At 42.1% G+C, this 26,405-nt stretch overlaps 2 protein-coding genes across 2 annotated transcripts in view; one reads left to right on the forward strand and one right to left on the reverse strand.

Annotated features, from left to right (window-relative positions):
- The window catches only part of LOC145393670 (uncharacterized), a 125,597-nt gene extending 113,820 nt beyond the window's left edge, over positions 1-11,777 (forward strand). The window contains exons 13-23 of the mRNA XM_080267719.1: positions 6-2,139; positions 2,492-2,730; positions 2,913-3,234; positions 4,285-4,407; positions 5,161-5,273; positions 6,052-6,186; positions 7,250-7,378; positions 7,782-8,161; positions 9,416-9,530; positions 10,841-10,918; positions 11,569-11,777. Of these exons, the coding sequence (XP_080123845.1) occupies positions 6-2,139; positions 2,492-2,730; positions 2,913-3,234; positions 4,285-4,407; positions 5,161-5,273; positions 6,052-6,186; positions 7,250-7,378; positions 7,782-8,161; positions 9,416-9,530; positions 10,841-10,918; positions 11,569-11,652 (3,852 nt within the window). The 3' untranslated portion in view covers positions 11,653-11,777. The remainder of the gene's footprint in view (positions 1-5; positions 2,140-2,491; positions 2,731-2,912; positions 3,235-4,284; positions 4,408-5,160; positions 5,274-6,051; positions 6,187-7,249; positions 7,379-7,781; positions 8,162-9,415; positions 9,531-10,840; positions 10,919-11,568) is intronic.
- Positions 11,778-17,557: 5,780 nt separating this feature from the next.
- Positions 17,558-24,340, reverse strand: LOC145393738 (uncharacterized). The gene is made up of 5 exons (XM_080267781.1): positions 24,236-24,340; positions 21,156-21,290; positions 19,009-19,382; positions 18,093-18,255; positions 17,558-17,740 (listed from the first exon to the last, which is right to left on the reverse strand). The coding sequence occupies exons 1-5, from the start codon at positions 24,338-24,340 to the stop codon at positions 17,558-17,560; spliced, it is 960 nt and encodes a 319-aa protein (XP_080123907.1).
- Between the last annotated feature and the right edge of the window lie 2,065 nt (positions 24,341-26,405).

Genomic DNA, 26,405 nt, shown 5'->3' on the forward strand with positions numbered 1-26,405 from the left:
CAGAGGAGCCAACAGAACTACCACCTGCCACACCATTCATTCCAGTACTCGTTTCAAGTGAAGGACCTTCGAGTGAAATTCCTCCTTTCACTAGCCCTACCCCAGAGTCTGCTAGTCCATCTCCTGCTCCTGTTCCTTCTCCATCTCCATCACCTGCCCCTGCTCCCTCTCCATCTCCTGCTCCTTCACCTTCTCCATCTCCTTCTCCTGTTCCTGCACCAGCCCCTGCTCCTGCTCCAGCCCCTGCTCCTGCTCCTGCTCCTGCTCCTGGTACAGTTGATGGTGCAATCAGCTCTGGTGGAGTAACAATCACTGGCTCTAGTGATAATGCCCTGAATATTGATCTTGGTCCAATGCTTACAGCTGTAGCAGGACTTCTTAGAAACAATATTAACAATCCATCAGGAATCAGTGCTAAGTCAGATGGTGATGGCATCAATAACCGACGTATAATTACACCAGCTAAGCGACCCAATACTCCCCTTTCCTCTCAGCGGGAACCAGTGCTTATCCCTGTTGGTGGTGTGGGTGCTTCACTCAGCAGCACCCGAGACCACACTGAAGGACCAGAGCATGGCTTCATTCCCCTCAGACGACCTGGCAGTCACCAACAAAATCAACCAAGAGTTCCTATCATTACGCAGAATCGCCCCCAGGATTCTGTAAACCGCAGACCCAACCCTGGTTTCATTAAAATTGTGCCAGAGAGACCAAGAACCGACATCCCTGGTCACCACTTCTCCATTAGTGTTGATGAAATGGAGGGCTTTGGTCCTACTTTTGTCCCACCTAAAACTCAGTCTGGTTTCACCGCAATGACAGATGACGCTCTGGGTCCTACTAGAGTGTCCGTCATCTCTGGTTCCTCGACTATATTCTTTGGTGGAGTTGCTCATGGTGACCTTCCACCTCCAGGTCAACCTGTGCCTTCACCAGCTGATGAGCCTGGTGTGTTCCTCCAACCAAGTCAGCCATTCTTGTCAGGTACAACAAGACCCGTTCCCATGCCCGTGCGTGTGCCAGTTCCTGGTGATGGTGGACCCATTCCCAGGCCTATCACTCCTGAGGGCTCTGACCAGGTAGCTGCAGGGGATACCCAGCCACATCTCCTTTCATCCAGACCAACGCCCTATCACCCACAGCCTTCTCGTGTTGGGCCTCAGACTATTGTTAGTATTGAGGGTGACAACCGAATTGTTAGGACACAGATTATTCATGCACAGCCAGTGGAAAGCTACCGCCCTGAACCCTCCATTATAGTATCCCCTGCTGGTGGCCAGTTTGTTCTGCATTCTACAGTTGGTGTTGGCATTGTCTCTGGTGGCTCCAGTGGTGAGTGGCCACAGCCTCCACCAGGGTTAGAGAGCACAGTAATATCAGGCGCAGAGACTGTACTCCTTGGTCAAGGTGCCGACAGTGGCCGAACAACGGTAGTCCGAGGCTCCTCTACAGTGATGTCTGGAGCCACGACAATATTTGGTTCATTGTTCACACGGCCAGCTACAAATGATGAACCAAGGGGTGATCTAACCTCAGTTGTAAGTGGACCTGGTGGAACCCTGACACGACTTGTCACTCGAGTGGAAACTGCACCACGAACTATTACGGCAACACGCACAGAGGTTGTTTATACCGGAGGTGTCACATCCACCCTGACACAGGTGATCCGCAGCACCCTACCCCTCCGCACTGTAATCACCACCATCGTTGGCACTGCAACTCAAGTCAACTACATTACTGCCACTGTAACTCCTGACTCAACAGTACAAACTGGAAATCCTGGCCAGGAGGATCCCACAACATATCCACCTGGTTCACCATTTGATCCAGCCAACTACCCATCTTTCCCACTGAATCCACGCCCCATTGATGGGAACCTGCATCTTCCTGGGGATGCTGAGATAGTCCTGAGTGAGGCTACTCTTGGAATTGCTGAAGATAACGAGATCAGCAGAGTAGTTGAGAGCAAAAGTCCTGATCAAGAGATAAACATTGGAAATCCGTTGAGTGCACCATTATCCAAATGTGACCCACAGTGCTCAGCAGGGCGCTATGAGGTGTGTCGATTGGTCCGGGGTGCACATACCTGTGTGTGTCGCTCAGGATACTCACGCAGGAACACTAATGATGCTTGTAAACGTAAGTAATGGCAGCGTTTGTGTGCAGTTACTGGTATGCTTTTACTTAGCATGCCGTTAATAGTTCTTCCTCTGTTTTGCTTTCTTCATCATGAATGCTGCCTCATTCTGTCCTTTGGTGTGAAAATACATCAGAGAGATGATGATGATGAGTATGATGCCAATGATGCTGATGATGGATTAGGCTTAGATATGAGAGGAACATTATATTTCTGTAGTACAGTATAGTTTCAGTATGATTCCTAATTAAACCTGAAGCTTAAAGAAATATGTGGATTAATTATTTCTGTTTCATGTTGTGCAGTACTGTATTCAAAATGTATAATATTTGTGATTACTTTCTCCCAACACAGCATCTGTAGCCTATAACATCCAGATTCTGCTGGATAGTATGAGTGATGGGCAGCTGATCTTCGACTCACTGCTACGCAACGCATCCCACCCCATCACACAAGAGCTGTCGGACCTCACCAGCCAGGGCATCAGTGAGGCCATGATGGAGTCTCGCCTGGGGCCTCGATACCACAGTGCCACCATCACCAAGTTCTCAGACACAAAGGATATGGTCATGCCCTTCGCTGTTAAAGATATGGTGTGTATTGATGACAGAAGAGCTGTTTATCAGTTGTGTTATAGTAAGAATTTAGTGTTTACACGCTAAGGATGTGGTTTTGCCCTTCTCTGTTAAAGGAGTCGTGGGTGGGGGTGGCTGGAGTGCTGTTTATTATATTGTACATTAGCGATAGTTTTCACTAAGTCATATGCTTTTATCAGGAGCATGGCCTAGTGGCAGATGTAAAGATGGAGCTGGTGAAAACTGAGGAGGAAGACGACATGGGTGAGTTGAGTGAAACAGTGGTAAAGGAAGCCCTGGAGGTGGTCCTGAGAGATGCCAACTACTCCCTTGGCCGCACAGAGCTCTTCACCAACAAGAGGGTGTCGGTGCTGGGAGCAGAGGACTTCAACGAGTGTGCCCTCACGGACCACAATGATTGCTCTCCTCACGCCAACTGCTTCAACACTCCTGGGTCCTTCCTCTGCTCCTGTAGGGATGGATTCAAGGACATGGCCGAGTTGCCAGGCCGAGAGTGTGCTGGTAAGCTCACTTGCCATTCAAACTCTTTTGGCACTAGATCTAATGAAATTAATGACTATCTAGCTCTATTTTTCAAAGAACTCTGACTACTTTCAAGAGATTTTAGTCAGTACTTTTTCAGTATTGTAGATTTTAGCATTATTCTAGCTTTTTTTTCTGGAGTTTTGAGTACCTAACAACATTCATGTACGGTACCTCCAGTTTTGGTAACTTTGCTGATAGAAATGGTATTGTGTTGTTGGGAGAGAAACGTTTCTTCAACTCGGGCAGGACATGGGAAGAAATGGGATTTAACCTCCACCTGGGGTCAGAGAAAGTATGTACTTATTATTTTAATTGGATATTTGAATTCGGTCAACTTCTGGATCACACTGATTGAATTTAATTTGAAGTGTGTAGTATAGATAGAAACCTGGAGCCAAATTCACTAATAAACCAGATTAACTCATTCGTAAGTGTGATTTATATTCGCTGAAGGGCAAAGAGAGTGCAGAGTCGTCCGATGTCTCTTGTTTCTCATGCTAAAACAAGTCTTGGTTTCGAGAGGAAAATGATTATAGGTTGTGTGTGTTTTTGCAGATTGGATAAGAAAAGGAGAGTGCAGAATCTGCTCATATCTCTTGCCCTTCCTACAAAAACAGATCTGAGTTATGACAAGGAGTTAATCAAGAGGTTATTTGTTCCTGGGACTATGTTTCTCAGGGATCATAGTAAAAATTTAGCCCCTTATCCACTCCTGTTCCTTTACTAGCTGATTGAACTGAAGGCCTGTTGGACATGCATTTACTCAGCAGTCAGTTTTTTTTAACCACTTGGTTCTGAGTGGTGTCTTTTTTAGTTTATTTTTCAGACTCCAGTTCATTTTATGCAGCTTAAGGAAGTCCTCTTGTATTCTAAGGGGTGGAAGGCTGCAGCTAAGCCCTCCAGTTAGTCTGCTGACTAGAACAATCAAGTGTCAGCAAGAATAACAGAGAAAAAGCTTTGTAGGCTGAGTGCTCTAAATAGTCTGGGACACCCTGTTTAATGAATTCCCTCCATTGGCACCAACAGTTCAGACAGAGCAATGCGCACGTTGCAACTTCAAGGGTGAATGTGTGACACAACCTGATGGATCAATTGGCTGCCGATGTCTGCAGTGGTTCAGTGGTGACCGTTGTCAGATCAATCTCAGAGGTGGGTTCTTGATCCATAGTCTTATTGGGTAAGGAGGCTCCCTACCACCTTTACCTTATCAGTTTATTACACCATGACACATTAATATTCACATGGATGCAGTTTATTTAGTCTGTGTCAGTATCAGGAAGGTGTATATAGCACAAAGTATTGGTTCACTCTTAATGGATAGTTTGCTGAATAAATTGTCAAGGAGGAGGTGTTAGCAGGCACACTAAGCTGATGAGAATATGGGCTTTTACCCTAGTTTCATGTCAGTTTGATCTGTTTAGTCATTCCTTGTTTAAGTCAGGGATATATTACAGCTTACTGGCACCATAAATTGGGTGGAGCCGGCAGATCAGCTTTACTCTTATAGGTAGCAGTGGAAGTTTAGTTGGCAGTTTTTTGTAATATACCAGCACTGTGAACTTGATGGCAAAAAACAGTGGAAAAAAAAAAACAGCTTAATAACTAGAACTTTTAACTGTGTTAGGAATATTTTTGTTTGAGGTTCATGGGTTCTTTCGTGTTATATAAACCTTTTTGCGTATGGAATGCATTACAAGTATGTTCTGTTGCTACATAGTGTGTGTTTGATGTATTGACTGGAGCAGTTAAGAGACAGGAGAACCTAATCAAGCATGGTATGGATGTGATATATACCTCTGTAGACACTAGATCCTGAGAGGCCAGTAAAAATAGTTTTTCACATCTCATTAACATATATCATCTTGAGCACTGTCCCTGGCTGAACTTCGGTTGTCCTTGCAGTGATGCTGATAGTGCTGGTAACTGTAGGGTCTCTGCTGATCCTTCTGCTGGTGTTATGTCTCGCCCTGTGCTGCCTCCGTGCACGACGCAATGCCAGAGACAAGATGCCTCAGGTAGGTCACAAAACATCGGTTTGGAAGGCAATTAGGATTGTCATCTTATGTGAGGATGTATAGAAGTTTCTAGGTACTGTTGGGAAGTAATTGCCTGTATCTAGTTTTAGCATGTAGTTTAGCCTTCAGTCCATTGGAAACATTAGCTGTACCATGGCCAACCTCAGTAGCTGTGGGAAAGCCTTCAGAGGAGGCTGGGCATCATTTGAACTGATCGATTGACTTACTGATGTGCAATATGCATTTTGTGCTGTGTTCCCGTGCACAGGATGGCCGGTAGTACAGTGAGAGCTAGAATATGAATTTGTCTTAAATAACTTGTGATTCCCTGTCATACTAATGTTTTATAATGTTATCAGACAATGCTCAGTTATATCACATGTTGTGTATTTTTTTTTTCTCCTAAGTCTCAAGATGTCAGGTATACAGGGGCAAATCTAACATTTGATACAGAAGGGTCCAGTACTTGTTTTTAAGACATATCGGTGGCAATAATGCATTTTTTATTGTAAAAAATAAATGAAGGTATTTATACATTTAATTAAACAGCCATGAAATACTGTAAAAAGCATCAGCAGTAGAATCAGATAATGTTTTATTTTTTATTTTTTCAGAAATTATGTTATTTGTTCTTTTCTTTGGGTGGCCTGGAAGAATCTGACATTCATTCATTCATTCATTAAGAATATGGCACAACTTAGAAAAAGGGGGGGGTCTGGACTTCCTGCCCCCCCCTTCTGAATCCACCGCAGGTATATCATAAGTGTCATTACTGCAGATGGGTGGAGCTCCAACCTTCCTGCGAGCCCGAACCACAGGAGTGTCAGGAACGCTTGATCGTCGTGCCATGATCCATGACACCTCCTCAGAGAGTTCAGTTGACCACTCACGCCTCCGTGCTTCATCCTTCATGGTGTGTAAACTGATTTCCTAGTGACCCTTCACAATGACAGTCTGTTGATTTGCCTGGATGTAATGTAAAGGGGCACTTGAGGGAACCTAGTGAATTCTGTCATTTCCTCCTCATTACTCTGCTTTTTCTCAGAATTAGTATGTTGCATATTATCCATATGTAATAGTTCCATTTGACTTTGTGTCTCTTTTTTTTTCTCAGCTTGTAAAATATGAAAAATGTGTATTTCCAGAAATAAATTAATGTGATGAGTGTAATTATGCAATCATGCTATGCCGGTCATAAATACGGTTAATTTATATATTCTTCATCTAGAAGCTTAACTGAAGCTTACCGTTATTGCCATATGTGATGTTGTATACTGGTATTTGTTGTGTTTTATCGCAATGATGCTGCATAGAAGCTAGAGTGCCTCCTTATACTAGCACAGTAGTAGCAGTAGCTGTAACCCCAGGTGATTCTGAATGTAAACCCAGTAGACTGCAGGCCGAAGTTCCCCCTTTGAGGGGGACATAGTATCTGTTGTGAAGATACAACTCCTTTGGCTCTCCCTCTAACCTCATTTCATATACATTGCACACTATTGTTCTGTGTCTGTTGATACTTGAAGTGGGTCCAAGTCAGGCTGAAACTATTTTATCTTCTTAATTAGCACAGTTTCATTATGTGGGTATAGTTTCTTCCATTTGAACAATTCATGACGCTGTTGAATCAAGACCCACATCAAACCTTGCTGATTCTGCTCCCAGCTTCCCTCATTATGGATAAAGATAACTTTATATCTTTACCTTCTTCCCACTTACTTGTTCCTTTTTATCACTGACTTTCCCATCAGCCCCTTTTTATGATATAGGCAGTCACTGCTATATGCTGGAAGTGATTTCTAAAATACCACAGTTTTTTCCATACATCTGTTACAGTACATAGGGGGAAACTTGCAAATCAGCTATATAGTTAACTTCAGTAGGCAGTTTTTCTACAGTTTACTGTAGCAAAAATGAGCATCATATAACTAGCATATAACAGTATCATAGTGTAATAATTAAACTCTTGGTTTTGTCAGCCACCAACCTCCGAAAAGCAGGACCGTCCACCCAAGGCCCCACGCTCTGACATGAGTCTGGGCCGACGCTCCCACTCCTCCTTCGCTGAGGATCGCTCTGTTGGGCTTCATAGCACGCTGCCCCCAGTGGTTAGTCTCACAGTTGGTTACTGCTTGTGGCTGATAAGCTGTAAGCTGTAAATTTGTATGTAGCATGTAAAAGAGAATTAAGGAAATGTGTTGCAGTTTTTTTTTAAGCATATGGTATTGTATTTTCTGTTGTGGATTACAGTGCTGTAATGCTTAATGGTTTCCTTGGATCATTGAGTTTCTTTATACTGTACTTGTCTGAAATGAGAAGCCTAGTCCTTGGCACTAACACTCCTGATGGAGCGGTAAAGGATTAGATGGTGAATGAGTAGATGAATTTATGTTTATATGCTTATAGAATATTGTGTCTTGTCAAATGGTCATGGTAAAATGTTTTTGAATGGAGTTATGCTTATAAAATTTTGTAGTTTGTCAAATGGTCACGGTAAAATGTTCTTCACAGCTGATTCCACGTGTGAAAGGTCCAGCACCGCCCCGTCCCTCGGTGGTGAGTCGGGACAAGGATGGGGAGCCCCGAGTCATGATCGGTGCTGATACCCGGTCTGACCTGGCCAACTCCCAGCAGGCCTTTGTAGACCTGCTGGACCATCCTGTGGGACGGACCAGCAGACGGGACAGCATGACCGCCGCATCGGTTCATAGCGTGTCTCGGCCTGCTCGCTCCCGATCACAGTCAGGGGAGCACCTTAATGACTCCTTCCTCCATCAACTCAACCCCCAGGCCTCCACCAGGTCACGGTCCACTGACAGGCTTGATCACAGCCATCATGACCTCCACTCGGAGTTTGGTGTGAACTATTCCTTCAGGGGTGATGGGGAACGGTGAGTGGAGACAGGCCTGAGATGGATTGATGATTTACTGTGTATTATTGAATTGTTGTAGTGCAGTAAAGCAGCTACAGTACTTACTATAACTGTTCAGCATTACAGTATACTCACTGAAAAGTTCTCAGACACCTGCTTATGAAGTATGTGGAGGTAAGCAGTCTATGGCATGATCTTAGCGAGGATGGTATGCTTGATTGTGAGTGACTTAATCATATGTCATTACACTCGTATATAGTGCCCAAACAGCTGTTGCTGAGTCAGAGGATATTATATTTGTACAGCCAAGAGAATTCTGTCCAGATTCTTCGTTCCATTTACTAGATTGCCTAGTGTTCATAGTTGTGATGTTCCTTGTGAGAATGAACTCTTATTGATTATTTTGCAGCACACTGTTGATGCACGAGACATTTTTATCAGTTTGCAGTCACAGAAAGCATAACTGAGTACTATGTAAAGCATCACATGGTGAATTTGTATGAAAATAATTTTGAAATATCAACAGTACTGTATAAGTTGTTAACATGCCTTAACAGCCTTTGAGGCAATGCATCAGTATGGCATAGTTAAACAATCGGTGCTTAAGCCTAAATGCCCAAGGATATCTTTCCTGGATGAAGGATTTTTCTTTTTAAATAGTTCGTAAACCTTACAACCTGGAGATGTGTCACTCATTCTAAATGAAATTGTTTGACGTTGGTCAGAACAAAATGGAAGTAGGTTCCTTGCCTGAAAGTGCTGAAGCAAAGAGCATTAAGAAGTGATAATGATCACCCTATAATTTAATCTGATGTAAATACTGTACAGTATAAGACAAACATGAGAAAACTGCATAATTAGCCTCTCGCTTAGGAAGGATAGACAAATTTAAGACAGTGCAGAACAGTGTGGATGTCAAGATACCGGGTCCAGTATGTAAGTGCAGTTATATCAGTTAAATTCTTCCTTAGTTACAGGTCTCACACTCACTCATCCAAGCATTCATATGGAAGTTTCTCTTTACATGAAGATGTTTTATTATTACTGTACAGAATTGCATAATGGAAAATTCAGGAATGTTGCAGAGATCTTGATAGCAAAATACTGCTTACTGACAGTGGAGAAAGCTATGGGAGTTCTCTGTAGCTATATTCACATGGAAAAATATCCTTATATCCTTACATGAGTGGGATGTGGAGTCAGGCTGACAGTAATACATGTAAACGTACTTCAAGTTTCATGCCATCACTGACAATGATATATCCACTACAGAACGATGAGTGAGGCCCGATCCTATGATGAGACAACTGTGCGTCCCCCCATCAAGAGTATGAGAGCTGACAGTTTCTACTCCTCCAAGGCGCTCTCTTCACAACATATCTCTGATGTTGGTATCTCAGACTAAGTAAAGAATTTTGTGTGATGAAGGTTGAAAGAGAGGAGTATGGAGACAGTCTGTGATTTGGATTAGCTGGTGTATTTTAGAAGTACAGAGTGGCTCATAAGTAGCCTTCCACTAGAAACTCATGTGCCAATATATTGTGTGTGGTGAAGATGGCTTAATTTGCTATTGTGGGTATGGTTGTGGCAGTGGGAGGAGGATCAGGGAATGAGTAAACGATGCAGAGTAGATATACAGAGATGACACTGGCTGAACTGTCCCCACCATATACACATGAGATATTGCCCAGCAGAGCGGAAGTAGAGCATTATGTTTAGCCCACCCCTTATCATCACTGTTTAGGTTTTGGAGGGAGGAAAATGGGCATTGGTGACTGGTTGTTCAGATTTTTTCACTTATGGTTTACTTTCGACAAACCAGTGACTGTTCTCTTTTAAAGAAAAAAAGAGTGTGTTACGCATGACACAAATAAGCACTTACACAACCACAATAATTTGAATCTGGAAGTTGAGTTATGATTATTATTTTTTTTTGGGGGGGGGGAGAGAGAGGGGGGGGGGTTCAGCTTTCCTTGTTGAAAAGCTAGTGTTACTGTGTGAGGACATGCATGTTTAGTTAGTGTCTGAATGCAGTTCTATACACATATCTTCTACTTGCTTGACTTTCCTTGAGTAACTGTTTCTTCATAGTATTCTAAGTCTGACAGCAATAGTTACTAGTATTTTTATCACGGGAATAAGTATTTTCTACTAGAGGCTATTTAGAAATGCATTTCTTTTCTAGTCGTACCTCTCAACACCATTAGATACAGATATAACTAAACTTGTATATTTCACAAAGAGTCATGCTCAAGACTAAAATCATCTTGCATTGGCCAGAATTTTCCTAAGGTGTATCTCAACCAATGAATGAATGGGTTAATTAAGATAGGTTTAGTAACTCTTTGTTAAGGTTTCCTTCAGCTAAAAAATGTAAGTTTGTTCATTCCACTTCATTTACCAGTAAAAATTTATTATTGTACTTGAACTTCAGAGAACATTGCTTATTATGTACTATAGTCCTATTGCATCATCTTCCACTGTCTTTAGATATTATTTTACTTTCAGTATTTGAGGACGCTCATTACCCCTGATAAAACTGCTCCCTGCTAAATAAGTAGTGGCTGCACTGTATTATAGCTGAATGTAGGTTGCCTAGAAAAAAAAGAAGCACCTTGTTCCTGCTGTACAGTTATTCCTGTCTGCCTTCACTTTCTTCTGTCTCATTCTGTCCCCCCACTTACCCTGTGCTTATAGGAACACCAGACTATGGCTGAGCGTGACGGAGGCTCCACGCTGGTCTACCCTCAGACTGAGCTGTACCGACCCGTCAGAGTAAGTCACTAGGAGCTCTTCCCTTGCTGTCCTCTAGCTTTCATTGTCTTGCATAGCACATGATAATCTCTACTGGGAGTGCCTTGACTTTTCCATTGATGTATAGTTAAGGACAAAAGTTCACCTAGTTTTATACTTCTTCTACCTCTCACTTTCTTCAGTTTGCTAATACTGTATTGTATTTCTAATGTAAGAGAGACACAGTATGTTTCAGATGATGTTCTTTGCTATGATGCCCTATATGTGAAACAGATACAGTGGAAGAGTTTGGAGACTTTTGTCTCCGACTGTACCTGTGATATTTTTCAGTTCTCTTTTGTAATGCAAACCCTGCTGTGTTGTATGTAATATTTGTGTAGTAATAACATAGCAGTTACTGATGGTATGCACAGACTGTGGACAGATTTGGGGGGAAAAAATATGACATGGATGCATTAACTATTGATGTCCTATTAATATTGCTTTAGATATTAAAAAAAAATAGTATTTTTATTAAAGAAATGCTCTTTATAATAATATTGTAATGGATTATTAGTATTATCACAAAAATTCTGAAAAACCAAAAAAATCTTTCCACAAATTACCGTATATGAACAGTATGCAGACTTCATTGACATTGTTCAAACCTTGTGTTACCCTTTGTTTTCCAGGACACAGACTCCCTCAGTGATATGAGTGAGCAGCATTCCAAGGCCACTTCCAGCAGAGCCGTCTCCAGGAGCTTCTTCTCTTGAGCCCTTAGTCTTCCATCAAGGGTTAGCAACAAAAGCAGTTACAGACAGTGACATTACATCCATCAATTTTCTGTAGTCACTCCATAGTTATTCCTCACTAGTCAGTGGTTGGTTTAATATCAAGATAATAGCATAGGAAATGTGTACAGAAATACTTTTATTTAAATTTGTAGGAAATGATATTTCAGAGAAGACTTTTGCAGCATAAGAACAAATGGTGCTATATACTAAACGATATGATTTTGAAGCAACACAAAACTTGAATTAAATCATGAATGATATTAGCATTTTCAAGTTTTTTATCTTCCTCTGACTAGTGAAGAATCTAAGGAAGACTGCACCAAAATGGAATAGGAGATTGAATGCATGAACTAATGACATGAGAAATATTGATATCCATTATTTCTACGTTACCCCTCATATAGCTTATCTACTTGCTCTCTACTGAAGAGATCGAGACTGTATGGCCAAAACTTATAATGGCTGATTGCCATTGTTTTATTCTGCTTTTCCTCTCATTTTTAGAGGTGCTCATGAGTCAAGGGGCCGTATTGTCATAGGTCAGGGAGGTTTTCTAGTACATCTTCCTTACCAGTTCATTTTGCTAATTACAGTATACTTGTATGTTATCTGTATTATTTTTATATCAGTAGAGGATGCATAAGTAACATGCAAGAAAATATTAGTATCTCCACCGAGGCAGATGTCTCCTCCAATGATCTTGAACTTTGACCTTTTTCACTCAAAATATAATTGCTTTTTCTAATGATGGTTAACTGTTGATCCATATTTGGTGTAATATTGCTAAAAGAGGGAGCGACAGGCAGACAAACAGACCAAGCCCAAACAGTAATTACCTTAGTGATTTCCTTGATAATCTGGTAAGGAAGAGGGTCTCAGGCACCTCCATAACCAGTGAGGATATCGGCCCAGGTCACAGCCCAGCTCATGACTCACTGCAACACAGGTCACACCATTGTGGAAACTAGAGTGCTCAAGATGGCTTCATAATATTTATTCAGTTTTGGTGCAATTATTTTTATATACCCTATTGTACTTTCATAGCTGTGGTTCGTGTATCGGTTAACTTTATTTTTTTTTATTATTATTATTATTATTATTATTATTATTTTTATTTATTTTTTTTTTTGTGACCTGTTTTGCCGTTTTGCTGATGGTATTATTTTTTCAAAAGAATTCTCTTTATACTTACAAATTATTGTTACTTTGCCCATGTTTGGTATGAAGTCATAATTTGTTATGTTAGTACACTGTAATTACTAATAGTTTACACGTAGGATAATGCTCACATGTTCAGTGTACATATGAGCTTTGAATATCTTTGATACATTCTTTTCTTTGACTATTAGATCCATCTGTTATTACTTTTGTATTTTATGAGTTGGAATTCCATTTCTAACCATTGTAAAATGTAAATACATCTTATGTATATACAATACATGTAATCTGAAGCATGTGCAGTTGGCTCAAGCGAACTTCACTCAAATTCCTCCAGTCTGGCTATAGGGCTATACAGTACAGTGTATGGTAGTGGCCCGGTTATTGCAGTCCATAGTTGTTGTTTTTGAAGGCATTTACCGGTTATCATTGAGTCATTTGGATTTTATTATTATTATTATTATTGTTATTATTATAGATGAAACACCAATAATAACTTTTTGGTCGCTGTACAGTGTATAACTAAAGAACTAGGAATGCTGTCCACTAAGATAGCAATAGCTATATTGTAATGATTATAAATGTTATTTTTGTGGTATCGCACCATAGGTAATAAAGTGTAGAAATCCGTGTGAGAGACAATGAAATGCTTAACTGTCATCAGAAGCAATAATTGGGGACCATCCTTCACTTGCAGGCAGGCGTGTACTGTCATTTGTTCATGGAGTAAAGCGCTTGATACTTACACCTTGATGTTATCGATATCATGCATTGGGCTTAACTTGCCTCATTTCCAACTCAGATGCTGTTTCTAAGTCAGTACTTGTATATTTTTATTTCCTTTAGTTGTTAGTGTATAGACTGGGGCTATATTCATATTGATAGTATGTACAGTATATCAGACTGCTGTATATCGTTTCTTGTATAAAAATATCTGTGCCAAATGGCAGCTCATTATTAGGATCTAAAATACAGTACCTTAAGTTCACTTCTCTGTCACATTATGGTCCTTAAACATCTTGTGTTCCTCTGTTAAGGCAACTGCAGCCAGGTCAGAAGAGCCACAGCATTTCATATTCTGGTTGCATCACTACGACCCATATTATCTTTAGCTTAGGAGGCTTTCTAGCACTTTGCCCTTATCTGTTGATTTCAGCGTATGGCCCAGTTAAGTGGCTGGTGTGTTGCAGCCTTCTCGGTTCACATACAGAGCCAGTGATTGCAACGGACTGCTATTATTACTGCATATGGAATGTTAATATCTTCATTTTGATATATGTATGCTATCTATATTGTTATTAAATAGCACAAAAGAGAATATTGGGGTATAATACTGTAGCCAGGATAAATTGCTAAGGAAGTTGCTAGAAACCCTCCTCAGTCGATAGTAATACGACCCTGGATCACCTGGACCGCCTGCTTGTGACCTGACGGGATGGTATGAGTGTTGTACGCTTGATCCGTTGTAGTAATAAATATTTACTTAAAAGCTCCCGATTCCCTGCCCTATTGAACTTACTCAACGTTGTCATTATGATCAACCTGACCCCTTTTGTTTTTTCTACCTAAGGATGGAATGAGGTAGAGTCCAGAAAACAAGGAGAGAGAACATGAAAAAGAGAGAACAGTCATCATTATGCCCAGTGAAATATCAACAGAAGAAGAACATTCAAGAAAAGGGGGAAATATCGGCATACAGTACACTACAGTACTAGGTATTATCCTTGTAAAGTAGAATTCTAAGCACTTGACAGTTTTCTGTAGTTTGATACTGAGTTTGCTATCAGTCACAGATCATAATACTGTACACTATACTATATTGTAGTACAGTAACTTAGTCTTCTTCCTTTTTTCTTGTAGTAATTGTTACTAGTGTAACAATGTCAGTAATTGCATAACTTTCCATACTGTAGACCTGCTCATCCAGGGGCATTGACAGCTAGTACAGACCCAGTGGCAAACAAACCCAGTAGACTAACTGTTCTCTTTCACTTAAAGGAAAAAAAAATAAGACATCCATCTATCATCCACCTCTTAATTGCTGCATTAGAAGCTTAGGGCCAACGACTTGGCTGCTTGCTCCAAACATTTAAGATGACAGCTACCCACATCTATTTGTATCGTACTGACTCTGACGACGTCAGAGCTGGCGTTGAAAGGTTCACAGTTCAATTTCAGGGAGGATTATTATAGAAAAAACGTGTTTGTCGGCTTTTGGAAATATCAAACGGAAGTCTCCCAGAAGGTAAGCCAGGCCCTGACCTCCTGGCCGTCTTATCAAGCCAGTGGTCAAGCGGAGTGATTTGTATTGGATACGTAATGTAGAGTGACAAGTTAACAAATATTTTTAAAGTCATCTAGAAGATCCTTTATACCATGCATACATTACATTCCCACAAAACAGGCATCACCTGGAAAAGACTTCACGAAACTGCAAGTGTACCCTTTCAAGGCACTATCAGTAAAATACAGTAATGTTTTTTAAATAGCAAGAGCAGTTAAATTTGCGCCATATACCAGACTGTCTGACATTATCAACTTGGCTTCATAACCAGATCTACCAGAAAGAAACGTCAGGTGCAGTGATAATCGAAGATTGTCATTGGGTTTCTTAAGCAATCTAACATCGACTTATAAACATTTACCAGTTTACTGCATGGCTTCATCATCATAAAAATGAACGTTACACTGAGCCATGCAAAGCCATGTGAGAAGACAACAATAACTCTATCTATCTATATGCCTAAGCAGCTTCCCCCAAGGAAAGGGAGGTAGCCGAGACAGGACGACACACTCCCCATTTACTCATCCATTCAAACACATTCATTCGCATCTTAGCCCCAAAGGGGAGAACGGACAGATCCTCACTGCACCACACCGCACAAGGGTCAACTGCGCATTGCAATCAGTGACATCCGCAGCAGGGCCCGACAGCAGAGCTGGTTTACCCCTGCCACATCATAACAGACTCATCCCCTTACCCGCACGTGACCTGACTAGCTGATCAGACCAAATGCGGGAGAATATCCCCTCAGGGTTGCGTCATCACTTATTCATTCACAATTTCTCTCCATTTATTTCTGTCACGCACAGCCACTCTTCCTTGCTCAACAGACATCCCTCTCGCGTCCAGCGCTCTCTTCACACTGTCCATCCATCCTATTCGTGGTCTTCCTCTCAGCCTTACACCTCTCACATCAAATCTAGATATCTTTTTCACCAATCGTTGAACAATAACAACAACAAACATACTAGTACGCTAATACTGTAAACTGCGTCTTGGCACCTAAATTTATGCTTGAATTTCCCGCGCCAGAATTCTCCGAGGTCATAAGTTTGCAATGAAAATACGCCTCAACGTGGTAATATTCATATAAAATTAGACAAAGTAAATAAAACTGATAGTGATACACATACTGTTACCCACATTTAAGGGCACATCAACTACGGTAGACAATAAACTAAATATGACCGTATAACTGGTACATAATGGTTTTGAGACTTTTCGAAGGCCCAAAGGCGAGTGTGATATGGTAAGCATGTTTTCTACTCGTTACTGATTATATAGGTTGTTCCATCGTCTCTGCGTTGTTCACTGTTACTGATAAATGCTCTGGTAATCAGGTAATTCTTTGGGTTTAATAGCGCGGTGGAGATTTGGGGATTAATTTGTGCCTAGGAAATTACCAATACGTTGTCATAGTAACGCGAATGTGTTGTGAATGATGATTTTTTTTTTAAAGTTATTTTTCCATCGTTTCTGTGTCGTTCACTGTACTTGTATCATGAAAAACTATATTATGGAAAGGAAAATGAAAACCCGTGTATGTGAATATAATTTCAAGCTCGTGGCTGTATTGTTAGGTACAGTACATATTTGAATGCAGTACAATACTTATACAGTACAGTACTTATCAGTGTCAGTTTTATGCAATACGAGTGTAAGTACCATTGTGTGTGTGTGTGTGTGTGTGTGTGTGTGTGTGTGTGTACTGTAATATGCTATACAAGTTCTTCAAAAACTAATCAAAAATTTTAATTGTAACATTTAAAGCTTATCAGATCAGGGTGTATGTAGACTTTTTTTTTTTCAGTGGAGTATTTCGTGTTGTGTTTGTATTTTATTTTTTATATGGTAGTTTAACATTAAATTATTTTAACTTACTAGCTAATCTTTGGTAGTGACTGGAAGCTGTAAATATTGACTTCCTTTAGAGGGAATTTGGAAGAAAGTAAATTATGTATTGTATGTAAGGGTAGATTTTTTGAGAGGGTGATGGGGGGTAGGAGGCGAGGGGTGTAGCAGTGTTTTCTTAGTCCGAACAGGAGAGAAGATAAATTTTTTACCAGGTTTTTGTAGTGGTAAGAGGTGAGGAAGTGGACTACAGAAGCGTTTGTGATTAGAGAGAGGGAGGGGGGGAATGTATGACCCCTTAAATTTGTGAGGCTATCAATTCTCGGCCGAAAAACTGAGACGGGAAAATACTCGGCTTTGAAAATTATATGAGACACAGAAGGCAGGGGGTGAGAAGGAAGGTTTGGGAGTCTGCTGTAAAGGAAGGAGAGAGGAACGTGAAATTGTAAAGATTCGGAGGTCAATGATGGAACGATAATTGCTGAGACAGGGTGAGAATATTTGGCTTTTAAAAACTGTTAGTGACTCAGACACTAAGATTGATCATGTTTGGCTTTGGAAATTTGTATAAGGGCAGGCAGCGGGGTTATCCTACTTAGCAGAGGCCATTGTAGAGGAGAGGTCAGTTGGGGTCAGGTCATCGTCACTCTCAGGGGTAACTGTGAGCTCCTCGTCGTCGCGGTCATCACGGTCGTTGCGTCGCTTTGTGTGCTCCATCATCTCCCGTAACAGAGGCCGTTTATCAGGCGACGAGGGACGATTGCTGCCGCCAAGCTGTGGAAGATGGCGTGATAATTGACACCTTCAGAGAGAGAGAGGAAGGGAAATGTATGATATATGCTGTATATATTTTAATAGAGGCTGGATCTGGTTGCTCTGTGTCCTAGTTTACAGTGTCTCATTTTAGCAACTAGTCATTTTTTAACACCTGGTCTCAGTTTGTGATTGGCTTGTTTTACTTTAACAGTTCGGCCTCCCATTAGGGGGAGATGATGATGATGATGATGATGATGACGATGATGGTGTGGTGGTGGTGATTATTGTTATTGTTATTATTATTATTATTATTCCTTAAGAACTAGAAGGGGTTTGCATGGTTTTACGTGTAGGGTAGGAGTAAGCTTACGGGCGTGGCGTGTGCGAGGTGCATGGGTAGAGCGAGTCTGGGTAGGAGGGGGTGGTCGTGGAGGGGGGCGTGGGTGAGGCAGGGGCACAGGCCAGGACCCAGGCACCCCACGTGTTCCTCACTCCGCCACCTCAGGGACGCTGCCGCTGCCGCCGCTCCGAGGCTGTCGTTAAGAGTTCAGGAAACAATATTAATACACTAATAATTGAAAAAAGCACAACATTACACACACACACACACACACACACACACACACACACACACACACACACACACACACACACACACACACACATTTGCAGCTAGACCTGAGGAACCACCATTGATCTCAGTACAGTATTAACACAGACAGGAAAACAACATCAGGTCATCATTTATATTGTTTCTTGTATTACACCGGTATAGAGAGGAATGAGTAGGTGGAAGTGAGAGAGAAATGGTAGGTGGAAGTGACTGATAACTGATTGTCAGTGGAGAGACTGGCTGTGGAAGTATGAGTACCACAAGACAGTGTGAGGTGTGAAGTATAAGCATGTGAACAAGTAGAGTATGAAGTGAAGTGAATAGGTGAAGTGTGCAGATGTGACACAATGTGGAGTGAGAAGTGAATAATTGGAGTGCAGTGTAAGTAGTGAAGTGAGCAGTTGGAACATAAGGTGATGTGTTAATTGAATGCACATGCCGAGTGAACAACTGGAGTGTGAAGTGAACAGGAGGAATGTAAGAGGCATAAGGTGAAGTGTAAGTGTAGTGCATTTGCGAAGTGAACAGGTGGAGTGTGAAGTGAGCAGATAACTTGAACAGATGTAGCATAAGATGAAGTTTAAATTTAGTACACATGTGAAGTGAACAGCTAGGGTGTGAAGCAGAATAAAATGTAAACAGTTGAAGCAAAGGATGTAATAAGTGTGGTCACCTGGTAGCCACAGCCAGGTGATCCTCGGTGGAGAGGTGGTCTGTGGGTGCCGCGGAGGTGACGGGCGGTGGCGGCGGCGGCGGGGGCGGCGGTGTGGCGGCGCGAGGTGGGGCGGAGCTTACAGTCGCCCTTTCCCCGCCCACTCCGGCTTCGGGGGCGGAGCTGGGCGGGTGTGGGGGCAGGGGGGGAGAGGGAAGCGGCGCCTGACTCCGCCCCCCTGGAGGACTAGAGGGCCCCGTGTGGGGTGGTGGAGGGGGGGAGCGGGTGAGCCAGGCTGGGGGGGACAGGCCCAGGTATCGAAGCCGCCACGCGTCCTGCACAAACTGCATCCGTGTCTGTTTTCGCCACTTGGCACGACGATTTTGGAACCACACCTGCAGGGGAGAGGGTTGGAGTAATATGGCATCATCAGCATCAAAGGACTCAAAATAATCCCCAGTAATGTGTTTACAACGTGGTCCTCCTTATGTTTATGTGATATTATTTAGCTAGAGTGGCGTCTCTTTCTCGTAGGGTTAAAAGCAACCTCAAGTAACATTCTTTGACGTGAAAAATCGAGACTTTATTGTATTCAGCTTCAGGATGTATCTGACCTAAGTAAAATCCTCCTGTATCAGCCAGACTATAACAGTACGAGTAATAAAATCCCTGCGCTGAAGGTGCTAAGTGACAGACGATTTTATTCAGCCTGCTCCCCGCCTCTTTAAGGGTCTGCATACAGGAGGGAGAAATAAGGAACATCCAGGTAGAATTGTTCACTGTGTCGTATAAAGCCCTTCATTCAGCATTTATATTTTTTTAGATTAAATTTAAGATATACTGAATACTTGGGACGAGGACAGGAAGGTAGCACGGTACGGTATCTAAAAACTCTCTCTCTCTCTCCACGCACTTCCTGAGAGAGAGAGAGAGAGAGAGAGAAGGCGTTGACAAATTAAATTGGATGAGATGGGAGCTCGCGAGTCAAGTTTTACCAGATTATTAAAGTTTCCTTTGTTGAAGTGTAGACGCTGCGAATGTGTTAGTGTGAGTGGGAAGGTATGTGTGTGTGTGTGTGTGTGTGTGTGTGTGTGTGTGTGTGTGTGTGTGTGTGAGGTGATGAAAAAGATGTGTATATTATTTGGGGAGATTGTGTGTGTGTGTGTGTGAGGTGATGAAAAAGATGTGTATGTTATTTAGGAAGGTTGTGTGTGTGTGTGTGTATGTGTGTGTGTGTGTGTGTGTGAGGTGATGAAAAAGATGTGTATATTATTTGGGGAGATTGTGTGTGTGTGTGAGGTGATGAAAAAGATGTGTATGTTATTTAGGAAGGTTGTGTGTGTGTGTGTGTGTGTGGAGGTGAGATGATGAAAGATGTGCATTATTTAGGGAGGTGTGTGTGTGTGTGTGTGTGAGAGAGAGAGGTGATGAAAAAGATGTGTATATTATTTGTGGAGATTGTGTGTGTGTGTGTGTGTGTGAGAGAGAGAGAGAGGTGATGAAAAAGATGTGTATATTATTTGTGGAGATTGTGTGTGTGTGTGTGTGTGTGTGTGTGTGTGTGTGTGTGTGTGAGGTGGAGTTACATAGAAGCACAGTATGACGGTACAAAAACAGAGAGGCAGCCGAAACACCAAAATTACAGAATGTATGTGAGGCTGATGAAGAGTTTTTGAGTTAATAAAGAAGCATGGATTGGTAAAGAGCTGTGTCGATTGTTAGGGTGGATTGTAGAGATAAAAATTTAGAAGGACTGAAGGATTGTAAGGAAGGTCGTGCGATGCTAAATGATTACAGTGAGTTTGGTGTGAGAGGACGAAGGTACGAAGTTAGTTGATTGAGAAAAGTCAGAAGATGAATAGGGTAAAAGATAGATTGATCATATTTCTTTTCTTCTTCATCATAATCTTTTTCTTCTCCATCATCGCCTCCTCCTTCTTCTTCTTCTCCTCCTCCTCCTCCTCCTCCTCCTCCTCCTCTTCTTCTTCTTCCTCCTTCTTCTCCTCCTCCTCCTCCTCCTCCTCCTCCTCTTCTTCTTCCTCCTCCTCCTCCTCCTCCTCCTCCTCCTCCTCCTCCTCCTCCTCGTTGTCGTTGTCGTCATCGCCATCCGAAAGCAATGCCCAGAAACACACACACACACACACACACACACACACACACACACTGACCTGGACACGAGCTTCCGAGAGGTTGATCCTGCAGGCGACCTCCTCCCTCAGGAACACGTCGGGGTAGTGCGTGCGTTGGAATAGCGCCTCCAGTTCGCTCAGCTGCTGGGCCGTGAAGGTGGTGCGGTTTCGTCGCTGTGGGGGGAGAGAAGATTCGTAACTGTGTGTGTGTGTGTGTGTGTGTGTGTGTGTGAAAGGAAAAAGGACTTTATATTAAAAGAATTTTTTGATGTGCGTGTGGGGAGGGAGTTGAAAGACCGTTTGGAAAGAAGGAAGGCGTCAGTGAATGAACAGGATATGAAAGTGAGTATACGGTGAAATTGAGAGAGACAGACAGACAGACAGACAGCAGAAGACAGACAGACAGACAGAGACAGCTGTGTTAGTATTAGAACACTTTGTAGGCTATGTGATGTGCTTTTGTGCTATGGAATCAAAAATAAATTGCAAAAAAAAAAATGCATGTTAAAGCTATTGTTTTGGATATGTAGCAGCTTAGCCATTATATGAAGAAAAAAATGTGATGCTTTGAGATTTTTCTGATGGTTGCCGGATCGGGACATTAGTATTTTTCATTCACAAATCGTAAACCTTGCCGTGGCGGAGATGGGGAGGGGGAGGATGTGAGAATAGAGAGTTTAGGAAGGCGTTGACCGCAAAGGATGTGGGAGAAGGGGAGGAGTATGGGTTATTATGAATTTCTTTTAAACAGCCGTAACTTATATATCACAAGGTCATGCTGTATAAAAACACCTGCTTATACTGTTGCATCAGTCCTGTATGAGACAACCGTAGGGTGTATTCAGTATAGATGGTGGGGATCAGTGCCCTAGTGATGACATGTGAAGGTGCGTGGTGCCATATCCAGTGCGTAGGAGGACTTCTGGGCCTCAGCTAACGGACTGTCATATCTCTCCCCGAATAGGATACGTAAAGAAAGAAGGGAAAAAAATGATGGGAGGGAGGGATGATGTAGGTCGGGAAGAGAATTTCCGAATTGCAGTCGATGTGTTCATTTTCTCTCCAGGAAGATCTGGGTTAGGTGAGAGTTTGTTTGTTTGATCAAGAAGGTTGTGCTGGGTTAGGTTGGGTAAGGAAAGTTAGAGTTAATCGGTTAGGGTTAGGTTAGATAAGAGGATACGTAAGATGAAGTAGAGTTAGTCGGTTAGGGTTAGGTTAGATAAAAGATCAGGTAAGGTAAGGTAGAGCTAATCGATTTATGTTATGGTAGATAAGAGGTTAGGTAAGGTAAAGTAGAGTTTATCGGTTAGTGTCAGGTTAGGTAAAGGGTAGTTAATTTATGGTTCCCGGTAAATTAAGTACAGCTATCATCCTGTGAATTGAACTTGGCGCACGATGCAGTAAATGGTGTACCGTACGGAAAGGGGAGTCGAGGAACGGGAGAGATGGAGGAATGGAGTGGAGGGGTATATGAGAGAGGGGAGGGTATAAGTTGGGGGAAGGTCAGTGAAATTAAGGGGACAGGGTGACGTAGAGGCGATTTATTTGTGGCCACCCCAAACGGGATTAAATCGTCTGACTATAGGTAGGTAGAGAGATATAAATAGGAATGTGGTGGTGTAGTGACAGGTTTGCTTATCCTGTCCTTCCCCCACCCCCCTCCTCCTGTCACTCTCTTTCATGACCAGCATCAGAGTGACGGAGGGATTATGTTTAAGATTTTGGTCAGTGGTTTTGGAGTTGCCGTATAAACTTTGTGCCGTTTTGTTTGGTCGTTTGTTCAGTGTAAGGATTGTTATGCCAGTGTATAGTTTGTGTTGTATTTTTTTTTGTTTTTTTTAGGTAATCATAATTTTCAAAAATTTCGTGATTGATATTAAAATGAGTGTGCGACGGATTTCAGGTTTTGAGACACCTAATTTTGTGTCCAAAGAATAAGCGATCTGTTTTGAAACAGACAGTTCTGTTCCCTAACAGTAAGCGACTACTTCGAGATACTAAACTTGTCCCCTAAGGATGTAATTTTATATTTTATGAAAGTCAATTTTGGATTACGATTATTTTCGAGAAAACTAAATTTGAACCAAAAGAATGAGCGACTCTTTTTTTTGAGAAAACCAAATTTGGACCCCAAGAATGTGCGATTTTTTTTTTTTACCAGTTTTACACCCAAAGAATAAACGAGTAAAAAAAAAATACCCAAAGATTAAGCGATTTTTTTATTTAGAAAAGCAGCTCTAGACCCCCCAAATAAGCATTCTTATTATTTTATTTATTTATTTATTTATTTTTTTTGATTCACGCAAATACGCAACTTTTCTTTTTGAGAGAGGGAGAGAGAGAGACCCTAAGAATATGCGAACATTTTAGAGAAAACCAAATTCGAACCCAAGGAATACGCGACAATTTTTGAGATACCCGGTGTTGGCTGGCAAAATTGTACTAGCGGGGAACACATGCAGGGATATTCTCATGTAGTTAATACGGTATACTGTATAAGTCAGTATAACGTATTGGGCGAATTGAAAGAATGCATACGGTACTAGTGTGTAAAATACCACCTGTTATTATGAATGGAGGTCATCTATACTCTGATTTATGTTTTTTTTTCCTCCTTTACTACTCTGTTAAAATATAATAATAATAATAATAATGATGATAATAATAATAATAATAATAATAATGAATTGCTGGACTCGTGGTTTAATACAATCATGTCACTTTAGACTCGCACAAGAAAGAAATTATGTTTATATAGAGAAAAATGAATTGTAATATACCCGTGCCATACAGGTGTTCATGTTTCCAACCCATTACAATTTTCCCTCGCCTTATGACAGCCCTCCTCGTTGTGAAGGGGTGCAACATTGACAGTGAGGTGTGTGTGTGAGTTGAAGAAGGGCGGTCTGAGAGCTGGGGACAGAGTTACGTGAAGGCGATTCGCTTGTGGTCGCACCGTCTGAATTAATGTGTCTGGCTAGATAGATAGATAGGTAGACAGATAAATGTAGATGGGTAGATACACAGGTAGGTAGGTAAGTAGGTAATAAATATAGATAGGTAGGTAGATAAGTTTTTAGATAGATAGATGGATGGATATTGTGATGTAGCCTACCCACCTGCCTTCGCCTTCCAAACATGTACTCGTCCATCAGTATCTCAGTGGGCAGGGGTGGTAGTCCCGGCCCCAGCCCCCCCGCTCCCCCCAGGTAGCCCCCCGCCATCCCCCCTAACAGGGTGGCGGCCGCAGCGGTCGTGATCGGCAGCCCCGCACCGCCGCCGCCGCCGCCGCCTCCGCCCCCGCCGCTGCTCGCCGTTGCGCTGGTGATGCTGGGGCTGGGGCTGCCTGCTGGAGGGTTACACGGTTAGGGTGGTGGGTCTTGGTGCTGTAATGGTGATGGTGGTTAAGGTAGTGGTGATTGGTGGAGAGAACTGGGAGTAACACTAGTGATGGTGATTTTTTTGTGGTGATTGGTTGTTTTTTGTGGTGATCGGTGGTGATGCTGATGATAGTGATTGCTGTTTGTTACGAGGACGGGGTGGTGATAAGTGGGTTAAGGCGGTGGGCGATGGTGCACTTATGTTGATGGTGATTGGAAGTGATGATGATGATTGCTGCTTGTGATGAAGAATGGTTCGGTGATGCTATTGATGATAATGATTACTGATGGTGAAGAGGACGAGGTTGTGAGGAGTGATAGTGATACTGATGAAAAGGATAGCCAAGGTGGTGTTATGGTGCTGTGATGGTGATTGCTTTTAACACTCCAAGGGCGCCGTTCTTCCTACAGATAAATAGTATGATCTAGCCGTGGTCAGCATATAAGACGGTGGTCAGAAGAATATGCTGTCCTGAAAGTGGTGATGATGATGGTGGTTACTGTTGATGATGATTGGTAGATGGTGATGATGGTGGTGTGGTAGTGGTGTGGTTAATGATAGTGTGTATTAGAGGAAAGTGGTTGATGGGAATAGTTTTAGTGATGATGATGTAGGCAGTGGCATCATGATTAGCAGTATAGACAGTGGTGATGCTTACTGTTTTTGTTGGTGGTGATGATGTTAGTGATCGTGGAAATACTGGTGATAATTGATGATGGTGGTGATGGTGTTAAGGATCTTCTGTTGAGAATCATGGCGATGGTGGTATTGATTGTTGGTGATGCTGATTGTGGTGAGGATTGTTTTTTGGTGGTGATGGTGGTGGTGGTGATGGTGGTGGTGAGGGTTGTTGTTGGTGGTGGTGGCGGTGGTCATGATGGTGGAGATAGTGGTGGTGAAAGGAACATTTTGGTGAGAGTCATGGTGTTGCTGGTGATACTGTTGTTGTTGGTGGTGTTAGTGGTGATAGTAGAGGCGGGAATAACAGTACTGGTGAATATTTTGGTTATGGTATTAGTGGGGGTTGTGGTGGTGGTTGTTGGTAATTGTGATGTAGGTAGTTGTGGTAGTCTAGGTGGTGGTGATTGTGATGAGAGTAATAGTGGTGATTTCAGGTGAAGACATCAGTTACTGGTTTGGGTGGTTGTGGTTTGTGATGGTGACTGAAAGTGGTGTTGATGATAGTTATTAATGGAGGTAATGGTGGTAATCATGGATGGTGGTGATGGTGATGCTGGAGGTGGCTGGTGATGGTGATTGTAGATAAAATAATAATAATCATCATCATCATCATAATAATAATAGCAGCAGTAGTAGTAGTGGTAGTAGCAATAGTAGTAGTAGCTGTAGTAGTAGTAGTAAAAATAAACAATATGAGTGGAAGATGAGAAAAATCACGCTTCACCCCTTTCGTTTTTTTTTATTAATTGCATAGGAGACATGTTCGGTAGTGAAAGGGCCAGAAGCAGTACCAACTTAACCCTGTCTCAGTACCAGTTCAGCTTTAATGCCTTATTCTTGGTAGACTTACTCTTAATTTCGGAAAGACGAGTTTATGTGAAGGGATTAAAGTCTTCAGTAGCTTCTTCAGGACCAGGGCGTCTTCTGTGCTTAATTCTTGCTACCCTTAGATAATTTATTCAGGCTAGGAGACTTAGCATGGTGAAGGGGTAATGATTTTTGAAAAGGATATTGAACGAAAATAGTAAGCTCTTAGAAAGGTATATTATTGCCTCGAACTCAGAAGCTAATGCATGTACAGTGCTAAAAACCATTGTAATTATTGGGTGTTAAATTCCGTAACAGAGAGGGTCTAAGCCGGTAGAAAAGTTGAGACAGCAATTTTTCTCATTCAGCACACGAGATGATCGGATTATACAGCCACGATTGGTCAGTTTATTGGTGTCT

Source organism: Coenobita brevimanus, chromosome 25 (assembly GCF_032717465.1).
Source record: "Coenobita brevimanus isolate Jiangsu-jjx chromosome 25, ASM3271746v2, whole genome shotgun sequence".
Lineage (NCBI taxonomy): Eukaryota > Metazoa > Arthropoda > Malacostraca > Decapoda > Coenobitidae > Coenobita > Coenobita brevimanus.

What these genes read in the sequence shown, in the direction of transcription:
- LOC145393738 (XM_080267781.1), bottom strand. Translation starts at nt 24,340, where the DNA reads ATGGCGGGGGGCTACCTGGGGGGAGCGGGGGGGCTGGGGCCGGGACTA. An exon ending in CACCTGGCTGTGGCTACCAG is followed by an intron (nt 18,256 to 19,008) that starts GTGACCACACTT and finishes TCTTAACGACAG; the next exon opens with CCTCGGAGCGGCGGCAGCGG. An exon ending in ACCTCGCACACGCCACGCCC is followed by an intron (nt 17,741 to 18,092) that starts GTAAGCTTACTC and finishes CATCTTCCACAG; the next exon opens with CTTGGCGGCAGCAATCGTCC.